The 13,634-nt window shown below is 59.9% G+C and overlaps 1 protein-coding gene across 1 annotated transcript in view; it reads left to right on the forward strand.

Moving 5' to 3' along the window:
• Hmcn2 (hemicentin 2) overlaps positions 1 to 13,634 on the forward strand; it is a 103,445-nt gene that overhangs the window by 11,401 nt on the left and 78,410 nt on the right. The window contains 9 exon segments of the mRNA XM_033758996.1: positions 1,066 to 1,329; positions 3,664 to 3,808; positions 4,217 to 4,338; positions 5,688 to 5,960; positions 6,939 to 7,080; positions 7,449 to 7,576; positions 7,788 to 7,901; positions 9,660 to 9,809; positions 13,552 to 13,631. Of these exon segments, the coding sequence (XP_033614887.1) occupies positions 1,066 to 1,329; positions 3,664 to 3,808; positions 4,217 to 4,338; positions 5,688 to 5,960; positions 6,939 to 7,080; positions 7,449 to 7,576; positions 7,788 to 7,901; positions 9,660 to 9,809; positions 13,552 to 13,631 (1,418 nt within the window).

A 13,634-nucleotide genomic window follows, 5' to 3' on the forward strand; every position in this document is an offset into this window, starting at 1 on the left:
GCTTCCTTCCGCTCCTGGGTCTTCCTGGGGTTTGTCGCTCCTGTCGTCTCCTCTTGCTTCCTGCCAGCACCCTCAGGACCATCTCCAGCGTGAAAGGGAGCCAGGAGCTCATTCTCTTTGTTTTGCCAATGGCAGAAAGTGGGGAGAAGCCAGGAGACAGAGGTCTCCTCTAGACCCAGAGGTTGAGGGCAGTGCCAAGTGGGGACTGAAAACAAACCTGTGCCCAGGCCCGTCCCCAGGGGCAGTGGGTGGAGGACGACCCCACTTGGGACCTTCATGGGTTTCCGCTTTCGATCAAGATGGGGATGTAAGATGTTTTTTAAAAGGAGAGGCAGCAAGGCAAATGCAGATCAGATGCTAAACAGTGACAGGCAGTTGGTCTCAGTGCTGGGACGTGAGGCCTGAGGGGTCTGTGGCTGGCAGGACGTGGACCTCAGCCCTCGGAGCAGAGTGGGGCAAAGGCCTGTGTCACCATGCTGGCTTTTCAGGGGTCAGGACCTCCGGATCCTTGTCTGCCTGCGGGGTTCAGAGTCTCCAGAAGACAGTGTCTCCAGGGTCCCATCAATCACGCAGGCTGCTGCTGATGACCTTTGAGAGAAAAAATGAACAACTCTCTGAAAGGGAGAGTCTTGGCTGAAGTTCCCGGTTATCTAAGGAAAGGAAGGCAGCCAAGTCCAGTTCTGTGTCTCTGGGGACGCTGGGAAGCATTGCCATCAAGTCAGGCAAAGAAGGAAGGCAGGTGAAGGCCGAGCTAGGGGCAGCCTGGAGTCGGGGAGTCCCCTGCTAGGTGTTCCTGTGATCTGGGTCCTTCCGGGTCCTGACGGCCAGGTCTGCGGAGAGGGCACGACACAGCCAACACAGCCACCGCAAGCCCGGGCTGGACGGGCAGTGGAGCTTCAGGACCGTGGACAGCAGCAGGTCCCGGCCTGCATCTCCTACCCCCGCATGAGTGGGTAGAGAAGGCGAGGGCCTGGGCACAGTAGGGCCTCGCAGGCCGGCTCCCTGAGCTGTGGTCCCAGAGCCCAACCCAGGTGCCAGCCCTCGTTTTGCTGTCCCCTCCCGCAGGCGTCCCCATCTCCCTGGTGATCAACTCCACCGGCCTGCAGGCCCCCGGGCTCCTGGACTCTGTGGAGCTGTCTCGCCCCTCGGGGCGGCCCCTCCTGACTCTGCCCACGCAGCCCCTCTCCAATGGGTCCACCCATCAGTTGTGGGGCGGGCCGCCCTTCCACGCCCCCAAGGAGCGCTTCTACCTGAAGGTGAAGGGCAGGGACCACGAGGGGAACTCTCTCCTCCGCGTCTCCGGGGTTTCCTACAGTGGGGTGGCTCCAGGTAAGAGGCTGGCTTTTTGTCTCCTGGCTCACAAGAGTCTCATTTCTTCCTGGATTCCTTCCCAGATTAGACCAGATTAGGAAATGTTTGTTCGCTGTGCCAAATACTGAGATGTGCAGATGAGGCTCTCAGTTCAGAGATTTAAAACAGTCATCTGTTCATCCACCCACGCACCCATTTATCCGTCTGTCCATCCACTCGTCTGCCTGCCTTTCTGCTCGCTTTCTTGCCCGTCCACCCATCCAGCTGACCATCAATGCATTTACGCACTGTTCCTCCGTCCACCCATCCTCCACCGGCATCCATCCGCTCAGCATTTGTTCTGGGTACCCGTACACCTGTCTGTCCACCCATCCACCAACCCATCCTTCATCTCCAGTGTCCACCACGTGTCACTGTGGTGCTGAGCACTGCGTGCATGGTAGCGGGCAGCATGGCTGTGGCCACTCACACTTCAGTAATCATGGCCACTGTCGCTCAGGGACACCAACTGTGGTCACCGCCATGGGTGCTTCCTGTGAGCCAGTCCTGGGCCGAGCTCTTGCAGGGCGCTGACCCACTACTCACTCCCTGCACACCTTCTGAGGGTCCCCATTGTCTAGGTGAGGGGGCTGAGACCAGCTCTCCACGCGTGGCATCCTGCTGTGTCCACTTTACCATCTTACTTTTGGCCACGCTGTGTTGGTTCCCACATGCGAGGTCTGTGTGGTTTCCCGGGTGTCCCTGAGGCCTCACCACTTCGGCGGGCAACTCCCAGAGGGCAGGGCGATGCCTGAGCTTATGGGTCCACCCCTGGTCCTGGCAGGGGGCATCTGGGCTCCATGGCCACCCGGCCTCCTCACTGGGCTTCTCTGTCTTCCTCCTGCCCACTGTCCCCTCTGCTAGAGGTTGACATCCTGGAAGTTCTTTGTGGGGGGCCCAGCAAGGGCAGTCTGTCCACCTCAGATGGGACACAGGGAGGAGGAAGGGACTGTCCCCGAGACTCCCATGGTACACAGGGGCTGGGGACTGGAGGCCCCCGGCTGTGGCTCCTGGGCCTCTCTACGGCATCACGGAGGAGGCTGCAGGAAGGACATGGTGGGGCAGAGGCCTTTTCCCTCCCTGGTCTTTCCCACAGACCCAGGAGTCAGGGTTTAGCTCTGGGTTTCGGTGTCTGTCTTGGCTCCAGAAGGATATGGGCGGGTGGTTTGTTCCTCTCTGCCTTCCAGGGCTGGAGCTTTGCCTCAAGCAAGGGGCTCTGGGTTTGGGGTGTGGGTGGACCCTGGGTCCCAGGAGCCCTTTCAGCCTGTGGAGGCGGGGCCTAGTGTCTGGCTGGGGCGCAGTGTGTGTGGGTGTGGCTGCTGCCGTGACACAGCTGAGGACGTGGCTGCGTGGTCCGACACCCCTGTCCCCTGGGACGTGGCAGGCAGCCTGCAGCCTGATGTCACCGGCAGCTGCCCTCCCTACCCCAGCTGTCCAAGGAGGTCTGGCATTGTCTCAGCCCCAGAGCATCCCGGCTGCTCTCTGCACTGAGCGCCCCGGCCACGGCCAGCCCTGCAGAGAGTTTCTCAGACCTCCCCACGGCTGAGTGGAGAGATGGTGTCACCCCAAGACCAGGGTCAGGCAAGCGGGGAGGGGGGTCCCGAGGGGCTCATTATAAGCTGTGAGATTCCATTGAAGTCTTTTATTTTTATCTCAAAAATTCGAGTGACGTTTGCATTCACAGCCATTTGCCAGCTGCTGTGCTTATTTTGAAATGAAAAGGCTTTTCCCACCACTGATGTGGAGAAAATGACCTTCCAGGCACAGAGGTGCTGGCACTGCCCCACCCATACCCCTGGGACCCCCGATTAGTCTGGAAGCAGGATTCATCCCCTGTCAGAACTGGCCCCATAGAGGGGGTACACAGTGGGGAAGGCGGCTCTATCTCCCAGTCCCCAAACTGATGGCGCCCACCTGTACTCCCAGCCCTGAAGAGGCTGAGTCAGGAGGATTGCCTTGAATTTGAAGCCAGCCTGAACTACATAGTGAGACCCTGTCTGAAAAAACAGAAAAAACAAGAATCAGCAAAAAACCTCTGAAAGGCACTTGAGCCTTCACTGGTGGAACATGTGGGCCGCATGTGTGACCCTGACAGCTCCCACACACCCCATCTCCTGCTCAGGATCACCCCATATTGCATGGGTAGAAACTAAGGCTTAGAGCAGTTCAGGGACCCGCATTTAGTGACCACTGAGTGGAGGGACTGGGCTTGAGACCCTGGCTCCTGCTCGGCCGGGTGTGTCTGTGTCTCTGTGTGTGGTCATGGTGGGCTGTGGGGCCCTGGGGGCTCTGAGTGCCGATCCTCGCCTGCAGGAGCCCCCCTGGTCAGCATGCCTCCCAGGATCCATGGCTACCAGCACCAGCCCCTGCTGGTCTCCTGCTCTGTGCACAGCGCCCTCCCCTTCCGACTGCAGCTTCTCCGTGACGGGGCCAGACTGGGCGAGGAGAGGCACTTCCTGTGAGTGGCTGTACAGAGAGAGCTCAGGAGTGGGTGGCAGGAGAGGGACCTCGGGCTTGCTCTGTCCCCCTGGGCAGCCCAACCCAGGGACCTGCAGTGTGGCCAGGGATGGGTTCCTGAAGCCCCCATTCCTGCCGGGCTGCCTCCCCAGCCATCGCTGGTCTTCCTTGTCTCCCAGAAAACTCAGTTCACGCCTGCGGGCTCCAGCTAGGGCAGCAAAGGCCGGAAGGACCTCCCCACATGGATGGGAGCCCAACATCAGAGAGGGCGAGGGCCTTGCTCAGGGTCACACAGTTTGTGTCCTTGGCTGGCTGCCTCTTCTCGCTGAGTCCCAGTGAGGGTCGGGTCCCGGAGGGCCGGGGCCTGACTGAGGTTACTGTGATGGTGCCCCTCTGTGGTTCTCTTTAGGGAGTCAGGGAACAGCAGCTGGGAGATCCCACGGGCTTCCAAGGCCGAGGAGGGAACCTACGAGTGCACAGCGGTCAGCAAGTCTGGGAGCGGACGGGCCAGGGCCCAAATTGTCATCACAGGTCTGTCCCTTGGGCCCTCTGTGTACCCTCCTCCTCCCCCTGGCTCTGCCACCTGCGATTTCCTCCCCACAAGTCTCCATCCGGTGGCTGGGACTGTGGCTTACCCAGAGTGGCTGTTCCTGCTTCCTGCCACCTGCTTGCTGGCTCTGGGGCTGTGTCACCCGGTGGTGGCCTGAGGGTCTCAGCGGGGGAGAGGTCAGGGACTCCAACTCGGTCTGGACTTCAGGCCAGCTGCAGGTCCTCTCACAGGTCACCGTCCCTCTTGGAGTCCCCACCCCAGATGAAAAACTCCATTAACACCCACAGTGAGATTGGGCCTTGTTTCTTTACAATCTCAAACCTGAGCTATCTTGGAGAGAAACCTGATTAAACAACTTTACATTCTATTCTAGCAAACTACATGTTTCTGGTATGAAGGCTGGAAAGCTATAGACAAGCATAAAAGAAGATCAAAGCCACTTGACTGACTTCCTTTCAGACCTTTCCCTGTGTGTGCATTTTAACAAGAAGGCAATAATATCATAGATGCTTTCAGTGGCCTGATTCTTTGCTATTCAGAAATCCAGCAAGCCAGCATCTCTGCTTCTGGGATTTTGGAAATGAGGATGGAAAGTCAAACTATAAGGAATTGGGGTGTCCATTACTTAGACTTAGAAACTGCTAAATTTAGTCACATGTGCTGTATCTGCCGTTTGCTAAGTTATTTACCCTGATACTTACCCTGATGTCACATTCGTATCTCTAGAAAAAGTAGGTTTTCTCCTGTAATGATCAGGTTTCTTTGACCACACCTAGGGAAGCGAACAGTCATGCCCGAATCCTGCTTGACTTTGTCCATTGTCAGATTTCCCACCTGTCCCAGAGCGTCTCGTCCTTTCTGTGACCGCAGAGCTGGCCGCGCGGGCGTCACACAGGCGCATGGGGCCTGTTTGGGTTCAGCTCCCCCTGCTGGGTCACAGCCCCTGGAGCTGTGTTAGGGGGCCCCTGACCCCGTCTCTCCCTCTGGCTTTTGCTGCCCACACAGCACAGCGGTTTAGTTAGCTCTTCATAGCTCCTTTGGGCGGTGGTCCGACTTCTCAGTTTCGTCTGCTCGCAGTAGCCCTGTCATGGGGACAGAGGAGGGTGTGAGGCACACGTAGGGCTTGTTAATCTTGCACTTGGCGTCCTTAGCACAGCACACAAGCTCACACGCTCTGCAGCCCCACTGGGTGTGACGGCTGGCGGTGGGGACGCGCGTCCTCATCTCCGGATGGGGAGCAGATGCTGCCCGAGTGCTCTGCCGGCTGACACGTGTCCTCTGCCCTGCCCTGCCCTGCCCCTCAGTCCCTCCTCTCATTCTGTCCCCACAGACCCCCCGCCACAGCTGGTCCCTGCCCCCAACGTGACCGTGTCCCTGGGGGAGACCGCCATCCTATCCTGCCGGGTCCTAGGGGACGTGCCTTACAATCTGACGTGGGTTCGGGACTGGCGAGCCCTGCCTGCTTCGGCGGGCCGAGTCACCCAGCTGGCCAACTGGTCCCTGGAGGTCCGCGGGGTTGTCCCCAGTGACAGCGGGCGGTACCAGTGCGTGGCCAGCAACGCCAACGGGGCCACGAGAGCATCCACCTGGCTCCTGGTGCGAGGTGAGGCGCTTCCTGCTGCTGCCCCCAGCCCCTACCGAGCATTACCCCGAGTACTTCCGCCTGCCCTCTGCCTGGATGTTGTTCCTGGTAAGGGCAGGAGCCCTTTCAGTGTGTTCTGAAACTTCAGGCAAAGAGGTCTCTGTAGCCTCCTCACTGAAGCCTAGTGATTCCTGCTGCTGGGAAGTCCCTCCTTATGTCTAAACTAAGTGTCCGTTGCTGTAGGCAGAGCTGGTCTCCCTGTGTCCTGCCCTGTTCCCAGGACACCAAGCCCCCCATTGTTACCCTTCTCCTCTCCAATTGTAGGGCAGGGACCGAATCCTGGAGGTTGGTAATCGCACATTCATAGCACACTGGGGGGCACAGCTAGATGGGAGCAGAGGAGGCCCCAGAAAGAGCAGCTGTCTGGAGTGCAGAGACCTGGGTGTGGCCGAGTCTGCCCCGGAAGTGCTATCTCACCAAGTGTGAAAATGGGTGACTTAGCAAGTGGCTTTCATTGTGCCAACAATGCTGAGTCCACTGCCTGGGGTGCGTTGAGCAGACTCAGAGGCCTGATCTGGGTTCGGCAGGCAGGAGATTTGTTAGTTGTGTCTGCACGGTAAGCGGGGTACGGAGGCTGCACTCCCCTTTCCAGCCTTTCTAGATAGCTCACTGCCATGCTGGATGCCCCATGGGCCAGGATGGAACCTCAGCTTGTGGCCAGTTTAGGGCAGGCCTTGGGGACCACCTCAAGGTCTCCAGAGACAAGATCCACCAGCCTGGCAGCTGCCTGATGTCCTCTGTGACATCTCCCAGCAACACTCTGGGGTGAGGTTGGCGACCATCTGGTCTACCCCAGCAGCCAGGCGGTCCCCTGGCCCTGGCAATCCAGTCCGTTCTGGGCCTTGGCTCCTCCTGCCTCCCGTCTGTGGCTGTGGGGAGAGGAAGGGCTCTGGGATGGCTCCGACGGCCCTTCCCCACTGTCCCCTCTCTGGGCTGCAGAAGCACCGCAAGTGAGCATCGACACCAGGTCCCAGCGCTTTTCCCAGGGTGTGGAAGTGAAGATCAGCTGCTCAGCCTCGGGGTACCCCACACCCCACCTCTCCTGGAGTCATGAGGGTCTCGCCCTGCAAGAGGACAGCAGGTGAGGGCCCAGGACACACTCTGGGGGCTGCCTGTGGGGAGGGGCAGTGCTCTGCCTCCCTGTGGGGGGGCACCTGAGGCTCAGGAGCGACCTCTGTCTGGAAGCCCAGCAGTGCCCCTGTGTGGCGTTCGTGGTCAGGGGCTACCTGTGCTCAAATCCTGCTTCTCCTTTTGAGGCTGTGTGACCTTGGGCGGGCTGCTTCACCTCTCTGAGTCTCACGGATTGCATACCTGTGTATGTACATTGCTGAGCCAGAAGCCCATTGTAAGCCGCCAGTGTAGAACAGCAGTCACTAGAGAGGTTGATTTATTAATGATGACTGTGGAGCCAGCCTTGTATGACCTGATGTTTTTGTGGCATAACTCCAGAATCCATGTGGATCCCCAGGGAACCCTAATCATTCAGGGACTAGCCCCAGAGGATGCTGGGAATTACACCTGCTTGGCTGCTAATGACGTGGGCACAGACGAGGAGACCGTCACCCTGTACTATACAGGTATCGGGCCATGGTGTCTGCAGGACAGACCCCGCCCTTCCTCTCCCTTCCCTGTCATGCATATTTATTGGGCATCTAGGACTTATATTCTGATGGGGAGGCATGAAACACACACAGAGACTAAGGTGCTTTCTGAGGAGGAGGTGCTGTGACCAGCACAGAGCCGGTGACTTGAGGGCTGGGTGGCCCGATTGCCCCCTCTGCCCCACAGATGCCCCGTCAGTGTCTGCTGCGAAATCCATGGTGCTCGCTGCCGTCGGGGAGGAGGCTGTGCTGGGCTGTGTGGTGTCAGGGGTGCCCCCGCCCCGGGTCATCTGGTATCACGGTGAGTGGGCAGTGGGCAGAGGCTGGGAGCTTCTGCCTCTGGGATGGTGGCTGTGCAGGGAGGTCTGGGGGCAGCCTGTGGGTTCCAGTGGTCTCTGTCGAACCACCCAGCTCAGCGTCCTCCCTGGGCGTGAATCCTGGCTCCCCCAGGTGACCTTGGCAAGTGACTTTGGTGTCTGTGGGCCTCGGTTTCCATCTCTAGAAAATGGAGAAATGGGAGCTGCCGCTGTGTGGGGTGGAGAGTTTCGAAACAGGTCGTGCTCTGTTTTCTGGTGGCGGTGACTGTGTGGTGGCTGGAGAAATGGAGGAGAAAGAACAGGGTTGCTCTGGCCTGGGGCAGGCTGCAGAGGGTTCTCACAGTGTCCCGCGCCCAGCTGGGTCTCGCTCAGGGTCAGCAGGGGTCCTCACCAGCCCCTCGCTCTGGGACCTCTGTGTCAGGAGACCTGGGCAGAGCCTCAGCCTGACCAAGACGGGGGTGGCTCTGACCCAGACACAGTGCTCTGTCCTGGATGGGGCTCAGTGTTCCTGACACTGTGTCTGGGTCAGAGCCTCAGGCCAGCCCAGAGTCCCCTTTTTAATGAATTATTGTTATGGCACTGGGGATTGAACCCAGGGCCTTCACATTGGGCTACGTCCCAGCTCCATTTTTATATTTTCAGACAGGGTCTCACTAAGTTGCTAAGTTGACCAGGCTGGGTTCAAGCTTATGAATGTCCTGCCTCAGCCTCCCAGAGTGCTGGGATTACAGGTGTGCACCACCACACCTGGCCCCGAGAGGCTCTTTAAAAAAGTGGGTCTTTCTTTTTCATTAAGTTTATTGGTACATTTAAAGCAAACAATACATTTATCATTGGGATCTTGTACCTTTACATGATATATCTTGGTTCTTGTGTTTTCCCCATAAATTGGGATCGTACCTTTACATGATATATCTTGGTTCTTGTGTTTTCCCCATACCGCTGCCCTCCCTTCACCTAAAAAGGGGGGGGTCTTAAAGTGGAATATTCTTCAACCTGAAGAAGGAATAAAATTCTTGCCTGTTATCCTAGCGCTTTGGGAGGCTAGGAAGGAAGGTAGGAAGATGGCAAGTTCAAACCCGGCCTGGGCAACTTAGCAACTTTAGTGAGACCGTGTCTTAAAATTTACAAAACAGAAAAGGACTGGGGATGTAGCTCAGTGCTAAGACTCTGGGTTCGATCTCCTGTACCCTGCAGAAGGGATGCACTTCTGACACGCGCCTCAACCTTGAGGACGTTATGCTGGGTGACGTGAGCCAGCCCCCCAGACACACAGGAGGGTTCCGTTTCCATGAGGTCTAAAGAGACAGAAAGGGGAGGCCATAGCCAGGGGCAAGTGAGGGACGGGACGGAGACGGTCACACAGCAGTGTGCACTGCCTAACACCCGAGCTTCCCCATGCATGTGATCACGGTGGTCAGTTTCCTGGCCCGTGGACTCTATCACAGGAAGAAATAGTGCGCTCCGGTTAAGAGGATGGCAGCCAGCCAAGGCCAGGAGGGCTGAGGTGTGGTCGCCTCAGATCCAGTCGGGCCCAGGGGGAGGCACAGGCATGCGGTCCCCATGATGAGCCTGTGGTCTGAGGGTGCTATGCCCAGCCCTGGTGAGCACAGTGGTTCAGGGAAGACCCCAGGGGTCCCGGCTCTGGGGCAAAACTCCCTGCACCCAGCCGGTGCAGATGCAGGTGCCCTGGTCTCCATGGTGACCACAACTCCAGCAGATGCTTCTCCCCTATACCCTAGGGGATCTGGAAATGATCCTAGCTCCCGAGGGCTCTGGCTCCGGGACGCTTCGGATCCCCAGGGCTCAGGAGAGGGATGCTGGCGTCTACACCTGCCGCGCTGTCAACGAGCTGGGGGACGCCTCTGCGGAGGTGCAGCTGGAGGTTGGACGTGAGTATCCGCTTGTCCCCCTGTGCCTGCCCTGGCCCTGTTTCCGAGCAGGGTGGGGATGCCGCCCGTGTGGGATGGGCGAGGGCTTTCGGGAGGGAGGCCCCGTGTTGTTTCTTCCTGGGTGACAGGTCGTCCCTGACTTGGTGGCTTACGCAGTGTTTGTCATCTCAGTATCGGAGGGTCAGAATCTGGGCCAGATTTTGATGGCTCGGGTCGCCCCAGGGCTGCACGTGATGACGGAGGGTGGCGCTGCCATCTTCCGGGCCGGGCTGTCCCCTCCAAAGTCACTCGGTGACCTTGTGGCCGGAGGAGGCTTCTGTGCCTGCTGTGACTTCTTGTTCCTGTTATTTGCCACCCGTGTGCCCTGGCCAGGCTCCAGGGCCTCAGCTTCCCCTCTGGGAAGTGGAGCCGACTGTCCTTCCTCGCCTGGGCTGGGATGTGGTGTTCAGTGCTGTGTTGGCCAGAGCGGTGGCTTAGTCAGCCCTTTCTGAAAGGGAGTCCAGTTCCTCTGCCCTTGGCCTGCGCCTGGGATCCGGCGCTGGGCTCTCTCGAGGCCGAGCTGCCTGGGATCGGCCATGGCAGGAGGGTCTGGTGCAGGGAGCCGGGAAGTGCGGAGAAGCAGGAGTGTGCTCGCCTGGGCCGGGCTGGGCTGGGCAGGGTGAGGGCAGACGCGGCCGTCTCACGGGGCGTCCCTCCTGGGTTGGGGTGCCCTGTGTCTCTGCTTGCTTGTCCCATTACTAACTCCGCCACTGCACGGTCACCAGGAACCCTGTTGTATTGGGGACAACAGGACACTGGTGTTCAGAGTCTTCCTGAGGAGGGGAAGTTTATCTAAGGTGGAACCGGACGCAGCCAGCCAGGTGGAGTTGGAGTTGGACCCAGGCAAAGGGAGCTGGGGCAGGAGACCAAGGCTGCAGCCATCCGTCCTGGCCGCCTGTCCCTGCCCGGGAGCTGCTGGGGAGCTCGGGGTCTGTCTGGGGGACAGCGGGGTTTGGAGAAGGAGAGCGACGTGCGCAGGGTTCTCCCAGTGGGTGGGCACGCAGTGTCACGGGTGGGCTTCGAAATGTGTGCCCACGGCGGGCTTTGGCAAAGCCACGCCCTGAGTGGCGTGGGGCCGCGGGAAGGCCGAGCTGTCGTCATTCTGGCCCCTCCCTCTCTGCATCTTCTTGGCGGAGCTCTGTCCCCGGGGTCCGGGCCGATGCCTGCCTGCACCCGCCCGCCACCCACTCACCGCTGGTCCTGGCGCTGTCCAGTGGGTCACAGTCAGGAGGCGTGGCCAGCCCCCGGGGCGGGCGTGGGACAGAACGGAGAGTGCCCAGCAGCGGTGGGCCTGGCGAGCCGGCCTGGCAGGGGCAGTGGGAAATCAAGTTTCCTGCCCATTTGGGCAGCAGCTGCGATCCGGACTTCCTGGCCGAGCTGGCAGAGGCTGGGATGGGCGGGCGCTGTGCCCATTTCCTGCTGTCGGGCTGGGACCAGGTTTCCTGGTGGCATTTGGGGCCTGGGAGGAGAGTCACCTTTGCCCCTCCTGTTGCAAGGGGTGCCTGTGCCTCGGTGCCTCCTGTGCCCACCGGGTGGGCTGAGGACGACCCCTGGGGGCTGGTGAGCAGCTCCGTGGTAGGCACCCCGTCCCTGGCTCAGTGCCCTGTGTCACCTGATTTCTCTCTTTCCCTCTGTCCTCTCTTCTGAGACCCTGCTCTTGTCCCCCACCCAGAAGCTGCTGGGCAGATGAGTAGGAAAAGCAAAGGGCTGGGAGCTTTTGTGCTGCTAAAACCCTTCTGAGCCAGGTGTGGTGGTGCACACCTGTGATTCCAGCACTTGGGAGGCTAAGGCAGAAGGGTCACCAAGTTGAGGCCAGCCTGGGCTGCATAGGGAGACCGTATCAAAAACAAAACAAAACAAAACAAAAACCCAGCCAGGATAGATGTGTTTCTCGAGTGACAGAGTTGTAAAATATAACTATTAACATTTCATGGGGGGATTAGTGCGTGGAAGTCACCCAGGGTGGGAGGGGCCAAGGGGCGACGTTGTGTTGGTGCTGCGAGCTCCAGGCCCCCACCCCAGGGCCTCTAAATGCAGGGTCTGCGAGCCCCTGCGTCCTCGGTGTTCTGCACAGCCAGGGACCTGACACTCCCTCCCTCCTGGCCCAGCTAGGGCTGTGGGGCCGCCGGGCAGAGATGAGCAGCCCAGGAGCTTTGGGCCCTGGAGCCAGGAGGTTCAGGTCTCTCGCGGCCGGGAGTCCCTGTGCCACAGTGAGGTCAGCGGTGGGCAGGGCACCGACGCTACACTCAGCTAGATGGAAAGCAGAGGGGGGTACAGACAAGGACACCCTGGGAGGGTGACAGGAGGGCGGAGTCCGGGACCACATTTGTGGGGCTATGTTTGGAGAGGGCTGGGGGACCCGGGGTGTCAAGGGCAGATGGAAGCGGGTGTTGGGGCTCAGCGAGAGGCCCAGCTTGGAGAAAGGTGTGGGTTCTGGCGTCACTCCCAGTGTGGCCGAGGCTCCGTGTGTGCATGCGACCTGCCCAAGGCCGGGAAGGGAAGGGCCACTCCGGAGGAGGGGAACCAGGCTACTGAGAAGCCTGCTGAGGGTCACAGTGGGTCAGTGTGGGCGGGGCGGGGAGCCTGAAGGGAGAGGAGTCTGAGCCTCGCAGCAGCCTCAGAGTCCGGCCTCGGTCTCCCTTGGTGTCAGGGGCATGGGCCGAAAGGCCAAGTTGTCCCTGTGCACCTTGTTCACATGGGCAGGTGCAGCCCGGGAGGGTGGGGACAATGGCTTCAGAACATCCGAAGTCGGGAGTCCAAGGAGGCTGTTTGGGGATGAGGTCCAGGGCGTCGCCTTCGGGGAGCTGGGGGCGCTCCCGGCGTTAGCTACCCCAGTGGGGTGGCAGGAGGCGAGGCTGTGCCCGCGGGGCAGGGGCTCTGCCAGAGTCTGGGCTTTCCGGGCTCAGCCCTGCAGCTGCCGGTGAGCCTCCTCTCGGGGACGTTCCGAGTGGGGTTTGTATCTCTTGGAACTTCCCTGTCCCCAAGGCCCCAGGGAAGCTGGACGCCATTCCCAAGGAATGGATGGGTGGGAAGATTTCTGCAGAGGGACAGAAAGAACTGGCGCTTCTCCTTGGGGCCGGGGGCCTCCAGAGTCTGAGGGCCTGGGTTGCAGAGGCAGTGGGAACCGTCTGGGGCTGGACCCCCGCTGGCCTTTGAAAGGACTGAAGGGCGCGCCAGTAGAGACACTCGGGGGAAGAAGCTGGTCCTCTTCTTCCTTTCCTGATTATTTGGAAGAAAACGCTTGGAAGAAAAACAGCGAGCGATTGTGGGGCTTGGGGTGTGTGGAGCGGGAATCCGGGGTTGTGCTTGCTGTACCTCCTGTGTGTTGGGTCTCCTGCAGCTTGGGGTCAGCACAGCCCGTGCGGACCGCTGTCCTGGTGAGGTTATTCGCGTGGCCCTTCTGCTCTTGGGGGCCCCCCTGGGCCATAACGGACGAGGCCGCCCAATTTACAAGAAGCATATTTTAATTGTGACATTTTTCAAAAAGCTCAGACAAAGCTACAGAGTGAAGAAAACCTGAAACCCTCCTACAGGTGGCTCTCGGGATGGTACAAAACGGGCACGGCTGGGTAGAGCAAGGCCCCTGAGTCCCCACGCGTGATCCCAGCCAAGTCCGGCCTGCAGTGTGGACTCCACGCAGCACAGGGGGAAAATGGAGCCCTGGTTGGGAGTCCACTCCCTACAGACTGCTCCCCTCCCACAGACGCCCCCCAGCTGACGGAGCTGCCCCGGGACGTCACCGTGGAGCTGGGCAGGAGCGCCTTCCTGGCCTGCCGGGCCACCGGC

This window comes from Fukomys damarensis, unplaced genomic scaffold (genome assembly GCF_012274545.1).
Source record: "Fukomys damarensis isolate Sample0158 unplaced genomic scaffold, DMR_v1.0_HiC HiC_scaffold_36, whole genome shotgun sequence".
NCBI lineage: Eukaryota > Metazoa > Chordata > Mammalia > Rodentia > Bathyergidae > Fukomys > Fukomys damarensis.